The following is an 8,164-nucleotide window of genomic DNA, read 5'->3' as shown; positions in this document are numbered from 1 at the left end:
CTCTCCAATTGGGTAAAGAAGACGTGCCCACATCTCTCTCGGCTGCAGTTAAAATGCCACAGTCTGGATTTCAGGTCCCTTCCTGCCCATTTTTCTGAATGGAACTACTTGCTTTATTGTCTCAGGAGATACCTTTCAAGTTAGTAATTTGTCATTTTCCCAGATAGCATCTGTTTTGTGATCAGGAAAAAACAGGCTATAGTATTCTACTTTCTTCTTGGGTTTTGAAAGAAGTGAGTGAAAAGATGAGGATTCCTGCTCTAAGTGACAAAATCACGTCCTCTACGTTCTTCTACCTCCTGTGTTAGACAACTTCTTACAAACCCTAACTGAAAGATTCCTAATTACAAGTAACCTACTGGTCAGGACTTTTTTTTAACTTTTTAAATCCAGGAATTGTCTTAGTGCTTCGTCCAGAAGCACTGTGTGTTTAATTGAGTACAGGTTTTGAGTATTATGAAACAATCTAATTCTCTTCTCCCTCCCCTTTTAGGATGGATTTTGTCTCTTCTTCAGCCACTCATTCCAGCCATCTTGGGAAAGACAGCTGGTCTGGTTTTTCCTCTCATACTGGACAGCAATAATCATAATCTACTTCTGGATAAAATTATCGTGAGTTCTAAAATTCTTATTTCTACCTAACTCTGAGCAACCAAGCAAAATTGAAATGTGAAAGACCAAATCAGAGTAAACCACCTTCTGAGACATTTTTATCTACATTCATTTAAGGTCGCAAAGAGTCGGACACGACTGAGCGACTGATCTGATCTGATGTAAGGAGTCCTACAGTGTTTCAGCCAGCGTTTTAACTCCTGACAACCCAATATATTGGGACAAAGGCACAAGTGGCTCTTTTTAAAATGGGGGACACAGGGGTCAAAAGGCTTATTGCTCCAAAGAATTACAGAAGAAACTGCTTACCATTAACTACGAAATATGGTGCTATTTGCTACATTTGGATAAGAGTGGATATGCGTCTCTCATCTATCCATGATTTCATGTGCTACTGCTGAGTGATTTATCAAGGCAGTGTGTCTGGGGTGTAAAATGATACCACAAGTTCCCTGAGTCACAGTCTGACAAAGAATGTAATAGTAAATCTTTTTAAAGGAATCCTTTCTAAATTCTTCTTGGTTTCTAGAGTTAATGTATTGAAATTTATTAAATTTTATTTTTTATTTCAATAAATTTTTAAATCTTAAGTTTTAATAAATTTATGCATCTTTTTCAAAAATGTAGTTGGTGTTGCTTGGGATTCAATAAGCCTTTATTCTTAGCAGTAACTTGACAGTTTCCTTTTATTGTCTCTTTAAATATAGCACAGACAATCATTTTAAACATTTAATCAATACACAAGTACTTAGCAAGTCCTTATCTTTCACCTTCCATTCTGAATTCAGTTCATCAGTTGAAGTTGATGGAAAGAGAAAACTTGAAGCCTCTTAGATACTGTACCTGAGGCCTGTGAATTTAGAAGACAAAAGATAGAAAACAGGAGGAAAACATACATATTTTATTTGTTGCTGTTTTTTACAGGGGACTTTATAGAAAACAAGTGAAAAAGAAACATACTTGGGCTTTGTATACCGTTTTAGCAGAGAATGGAAAATTGTGGAGATATGACTAAACAAGGGATTCCTAGGTGGCTCAGTGGTAGAGAATCTACCTGCCAATGCAGGAAATGCAGGAGATGATGGCTTAATCCCTGTTTGGGGAAGATCCCCTGGAGTAGAAAATGGCAGCCTGCTCCAGTATTCTCACCTAGAAAATTCCATGGACAGAGGAGTGAGTCCATGGGGTCTCAAAAGAGTCCAACACGACTGAGCCACACAAGCATGACTAAACAAAGGGAAGGGGTTGGGCTATCAGGGGTCGTTTTGCATTGGCCAGAAAGTTTGTTTGGGTTTTTCTGTAACATCTTATGAAAAAACCCAAACGCACTTTTTGGCCAACACAATATATTGTGAGACAGTGACTAGGAAATAAATGGGGGAAGCAAATGGAAGATGAGGATTATTTTAGTAAAATTAATGCAGATTCATCTTGGTATTAACTCCCATTGCCAGTAATAGAAGTGTTCTCCCCTTCCTGGTACAAAAAGGCACCTTTCTCACAGGAAATTTATGCCCTCCTTTTAGGCAGGAAGAGGGAGAATAGAGAGCCCTTCCTATATATGCTATTTCTCAGTTTTCTTCAGCTCAAATTAATCAGTATGTCAAAGTGGCATATTTGGGGGTAACATATTCTGATCTGTTTCAGTGGTTAACTGTGAGCATAGTTATCCTGCTGCCCACTGGAATCTGTGTCCATATGTCCTTTTAGAGCCAACATGGACCCAGCCAAGCTTGTCAGCAGCCAGGGGAATAACATCTGTGTGGATAAAAAGCCAGCCTAGATCTGCTTCAGCGATGTCTTCATAGATGAAGCTGTTGCTGATGCTGTTAGAACAAGACTTCGACCAAAAGGAATGGATAAAATGGTTCAAGATGGGAGAGGTAATGAGACCATTACAAACGGTGCTTCCATTCTGAAACAAACACGAATGTTATATCCAGCCGCCAGAATGCTGGGAGCTACGGCTCAAGAGAACCAGGGAAGTGGCGCCACATCAGCGGTCGTTGTTTCTGGCTCACACTCTCTCTCCAATTGCTAAAACAACTTTTTTCAGAAATGGATTTATTATTTCTGAGTTATCCTTGAAGGATTTGGAAAAGGGTATTAAAGTCTTGACGTGCCTTGACCCGTGGAACCAAGTGACAGAGGAAAGTTGTTAACAGTGCAACCGCTTCGTTGAACTCAACCATTGTCTCTCAGTATCAAGTGTAAATGCAGGGAGGAGAGCGACAGACCCACCACAGCTGCTGGCATAGATCTTAGAGATGTCAGAAGCGCTAAGAAACCTGCTAATCCCCTCGAGGGTGTAATGCTAAGTGAAATAAATCAGACAGAAAGACAAATATTGTGTGATCTGTCTTACAGATGGAATCTAAAAAATAATAAAGAACCAAGCTTATAGATAGAATAAGTTGGTGGTTGCCAGAGGTAGGGGGTGGAGGGTGAGAGAAATAGGTAAACTGTCATTTTAAAAAAGAGGCGGGGGCGGGGGGAAAACTTGCTGGGACTGTTCATTGTGAGTTGGTGCAAGGGCCAGTTCTCAACCAAAATGTGGCCAATTCTGACATAAGCAGAATTGAAAAGCCTAAGATTGGGCTTAAAAGCAAATCAGGATAATCAGTGTCTGTTGTGCCCAGATGAACCAAGCCCTGAGGTAAGACAGTCTATGTTCTAAGTGAAGCAAATTTTAAAGATGGATAGAAGTCTCTTCTTAAGACATGATCGTAGTGATCTTAAATTAAGTTTCCTGATCAAAATGAACATTGCAGTAGTTAAGGATATTGAAAGAAACTGGAACCAAGCCACTTGCTCATACTGACCAACTTACTGCTGACATGCTGGGTTTGGGTGAGTGAGCCGAGGGGATCAGTTTACATGATTCTGGCAAACTGCTCCAGGTTACAGGCTGTATAAGCCTAGGAAAAGGTTCCGGTTGTGGTTCCTGGTCCTAACAAACCAGTACTTGAAGAAGCTGAGCCCTTGATTCATGATGCCCTATGTGTGATTCGTTTTTGAGTGAAGCAGAGAGTTCTTCTTGCAGGAGGGCGTGCTCCAGAAATAGTGGGCCCCATGGTTAACTGGATATGCATGAACGTTGAGTGGTATGAGATCCTACTGCGTTTGTGCCTTTACAGATGTTGAGGCGGTCATTTCATCTACGCTAGCTAAAACTGCTGGGCTGAATCCCATCCCTACAGTAACAGAACAAAAAACAAGCGAAAAACTGGTGTGCCCAAGGAGAAAACGGTAGGCATTAGTGTCCAAAAGGGTGGTATTTCCAGGGCTTTGGAGGAACTGATGGTTCAGCCTTTGTTGGCTTCAGTCAGTGTACTGATACTAGCAACTGAAACTGTCTGGAGCATCCTGCACCTTGATGATGTAAATGCTCAGTGATCTGGATGGTGCTGGCTGGCCCCGTCACGGCCACTGACAGTGTGGCTGGAGTGGACCGTTGCCTTGGTGTCCCTTCTTGTTTGTGAGATTGTTTCCTCTTTACATTCCTGGGCTTGGTCTTCCACTTGGCATTTGCTTGAAATTGTCTTGACACAATGAAAATATTAACTATTTGGTTATAAAATTAAAAAACTGCAGTGTCCCCCCAGGCCTTCCTGGCCATTACTTTACTTGCATTTTACAAACAATTGGACCTGCTTTGTTGCCTCATCTTATGAGCCTTTTCTCTTCAGAACATGCAGTTCTGCTTTCTGTTCTGACTTGTTCAGTATGGCAGGATAAGCTGATTTAACTTTCCATTGCCTTGTGTTTTAGGGTGTTTCTCCCTTTATGGGCTATTGGAAACAATATTGCATGGATTTTGTATACGTGCATAGCCCTGCATTATTATGTCTACAGAAAATAATTCTAGAAAAAGATTGAGTCACAGTTGATGTGTATTAAAATTTAGCTGCTGCCAAATTACTTTTCAAAAGAGGTTCTACCAATCCAAACTTACACCAGGTCAGGGAATGCTTAGCTCTTCACACTCTTGCCAGCGTTAAATCATCCTAAGCTTTTACCTGTATAGCTTGTGGTATTTGTCACCTTTAGGAAAGTCATTCTTGTCCCAGGACTACAAAGAAAGTATTTTATGTCCTTGGTCATTGATCCATTCTGGAATCCTTTTTAATGTAGTATGTAATAGGGAAGAACAAATCTGACTCCATGCTTGATCTGTTCCTTTTACTAACATTTGTGCTTTGTTGCCAATGCTTAGTCATGCTGCCTCTGCACTTCTTGTAAAAGGGTGTTGCCTACTGTCTGAAATATACAGGATAGCCTATTCTCAGGGCTCTGACTTTTAAGAGTCTATTCATATATAGATAAAAAGTTGCAAGACAGAATAATATCTATCTTGTTGGAGGTTTACAGGACCATCATGACCTGACCTATGTGGGAAGCTGCAAGAACAAAGGCTTCCCACACCAAGAAGTCTGCAACAACTAACCTAGCCCCTCCCTCACCTTGCCTTCAAAAATGCTTTGATGAAACTCTGAGAAGTTCCAGGCTTGAGGATAGGAGCCACCTGTCTCCTTGTAGAGCTCTGCAATAAGTCTTTCTGTGCTCCACACTCTGTCATTTCGATTTGTCTGGCTTCACTGTGTGTGGGGCACTTGAACTTGCATTTGGTAGCAGCATGAAGTAGGACATAGTCCTTCCAAAAGAAGAGTTGGGGTAGTATTTCAGCCTTGTTTATAGATGGTCCATTTTTTCCTAGCTAATTTGAATGTATTATCTAGTTTGTAGACTTATCTTTTTCTTTACTAACAGCGCTGTCTCAATTACTATGTGTTTATAGCATATTTGAACATCTGGTTTTATAGTTTAATCTCCTCCACCATTCTTCTTTAAAAAAAAAAATCTTTGGCTATTTTTGTGAATTAAGATAAATTCTAAAAACCAGTTAATAAAGAATCCACTAAGACTTCTCTTTAGGATTTTGAATAGAATGGGATTAGATTATAAATCAATTTGGAAATAAGTAATATGTTTACAATATTGCATTTTCCCTTCTAAGAACATGAACTTCTGTTCCATTTATTTAGGTCTTTTACAGTTTTCTTCACATAGGTCCTGTGTTCTTGCCAGACGTATTCCAGCTCTTTGACTTACATCACCATTGGGAATAGAATCTGGAGAGAATGTTTTGCCTTCCCACAGAGAAGAGGTCACAGAACAGAGGTCAGAGATTGGGGGCGGGATGGAGTGTGGAGAAATAGTTTTGATGACATGACTGAAATCGCATAATTTGAGTGTGCCTAAAGCTACTTGGGGCTTGATAAATTTCCTTTTTGGCTTAAACTGATTTTTTTCTAATTTTTTTTAACTTTTTATTTCTTTTTGGAGTTTACTTGATAAACAATGTTGTGTTAGTTTCAGATGTACAGCAAAGTGATTCAGCTAGCATAAATATGTGTCTATTCTTCAAATTCTTTTCCCATCTAGCTTATTAAATATTATTGAGCAGAGTTCCTTATTATTGAGCAGTAGGTCCTTATTGTTTATTGATTTTATATATAGTAATATGTGTATGTTAATCACAAACTCCCTAACTATCCTTCCCATCCCCCCTACCCCCCACGCCCCACACCCTTACCCATTCCCCTCTGGTAACCAAAAGCTTGTTCTCTAAGACTGTGAATCTGTTTCTGTTTTGTAAATTCATTTGTGTCATTTTTTAGATTCCCCATATAAGCGACATTACATATTTGTCTTTGTCTGACTTCACTCAGTATGACAATCTGTAGGTCCGTCACTGTTGCTGCAGATGGCATTGTTTCATTCTTTTTTTAAAGATTTTTTAAAAAGTGAATCCTTTTTAAAGTATTTATTGAATTTGTTACAATATTGCTTCTGTTTTATGTTTTAGTTTTTTGGCCTCAAGGCGTATGGGGTCTTAGCTCCCTGACTAGGGATTGAACTTTCACCTCCTGCATTTGAAGGCAAAATCGTAACCACTGGACCACCAGAGAAGTCACTATTCCGTTCTTTCTAATGGCTGAGTAATATTCCATTGAATATATGTGCCACATAGTCTACCCATTCTTCTGTCAGTGGACGTTTAGGGTGCTTCCATGTTTGGGCTATTTTAAACAGTGCTGCAGTGAACACTGGGGTGCATGTGTCCTTTCAGATCATGTTTTTCTCCAGATGTGTGCCCATGAATGGGATTGCAGAATCGTACAGCAACTGTTTTTAGTTTTTTAAGCATAATTTTTTAGAATTTATTTTTAATTGGAGGAAAATTGCTTTACAGTGTTGTGTTGATTTCTGCCATACAACAGCATGAATCAGCCATAAATACACATATATCCCCTCTTTCTCAACCTGCACCCCCACCAGCTCCGCAGCCCACCCTGCTAAGTCATCACAGAGCACTGGGCTGAGCTCCCTGTGTTGTACAGCAGCTTCCCACTAGCTAGCTATTTTACACACGGTAATGTATATGTTTCAGTACTACTCACTCAGTCTGTCCCACCCTTCCCTTAGCCAGCAGTGTTCACAAGTCCATTCTCTACATCTGCTTCCTATTCCTGACTCGCAAATAGGCTCATCAGTACCATTTTTCTAGATTCCATCAGTCAGTTCAGTTCAGTCACTCAGTCATGTCCGACTCTTTGCAACCCCTTGAATCCCAGCATGCCAGGCCTCCCTGTCCATCACCAACTCCCAGAGATCACTCAGACTCACCTCCATCGAGTCAGTGATGCCATCAGCCATCTCATCCTCTGTTGTCCCCTTCTCCTCCTGCCCCCAATACCTCCCAGCATCAGAATCTTTTCCAATGAGTCAACTCTTCGCATGAGGTGACCAAAGTACTGAAGTTTCAGCTTTAGCATCATTCTTTCCAAAGAAATCCCAGGGCTGATCTCCTTCAGAATGGACTGGTTGGATCTCCTTGCAGTCCATGGGCCTCTCAAGAGTCTTCTCCAACACCACACTTCAAAAGCATCAATTCTTTGGCACTCAGCTTTCTTCACAGTCCAACTCTTACATCCATACATGACTACTGGAAAAACCATAGCCTTGACTAGACGGACCTTTGTTGGCAAAGTAATGTCTCTGCTTTTGAATATGCTATCTAGGTTGGTCATAACTTTCCTTCCAAGGAGTAAGCATCTTTTAATTTCATGGCTGCAATCACCATCTGCAGTGATTTGGATCCCAGAAAAATAAAGTCTGACACTGTTTCCCCATCTATTTCCCATGAAGTGATGGGACCAGATGCCATGATCTTCATTTTCTGAATATTGAGCTTTAAGCCAACTTTTTTACTCTCCTCTTTCACTTTCATCAAGAGGCTTTTTAGTTCCTCTTCACTTTCTGCCATAAGGGTGGTGTCATCTGCATATCTGAGGTTATTGGTATTTCTCCTGGCAGTCTTGATTCCAGCTTGTGCTTCTTCCAGCTCAGCGTTTCTCATGATGTACTCTGCATAGAAGTTAAATAAGCAGGGTGACGATATACAGCCTTGACGTACTCCTTTTCCTATTTCAAACCAGTCTGTTGTTCCATGTCCAGTTCTAACTGTTGCTTCCTGACCTGCATACAA

General features: G+C 40.4%; 1 protein-coding gene and 1 pseudogene across 1 annotated transcript in view; both read left to right on the top strand.

Moving 5' to 3' along the window:
* The window catches only part of BCL2L10 (BCL2-like 10 (apoptosis facilitator)), a 4,170-nt gene extending 1,775 nt beyond the window's left edge, over positions 1-2,395 (top strand). The window contains exons 2-3 of the mRNA XM_010836838.1: positions 494-612; positions 2,323-2,395. Of these exons, the coding sequence (XP_010835140.1) occupies positions 494-612; positions 2,323-2,395 (192 nt within the window). The remainder of the gene's footprint in view (positions 1-493; positions 613-2,322) is intronic.
* Positions 2,396-2,420: 25 nt separating this feature from the next.
* Positions 2,421-4,008, top strand: LOC104986313 (annotated as a pseudogene).
* Positions 4,009-8,164: the final 4,156 nt, after the last annotated feature.

This window comes from Bison bison, unplaced genomic scaffold (genome assembly GCF_000754665.1).
Source record: "Bison bison bison isolate TAMUID 2011002044 unplaced genomic scaffold, Bison_UMD1.0 scf7180017864066, whole genome shotgun sequence".
NCBI lineage: Eukaryota > Metazoa > Chordata > Mammalia > Artiodactyla > Bovidae > Bison > Bison bison.
Note: the sequence above shows the minus strand (reverse complement) of the source record. Positions and strands in the feature narration are given on the sequence as shown.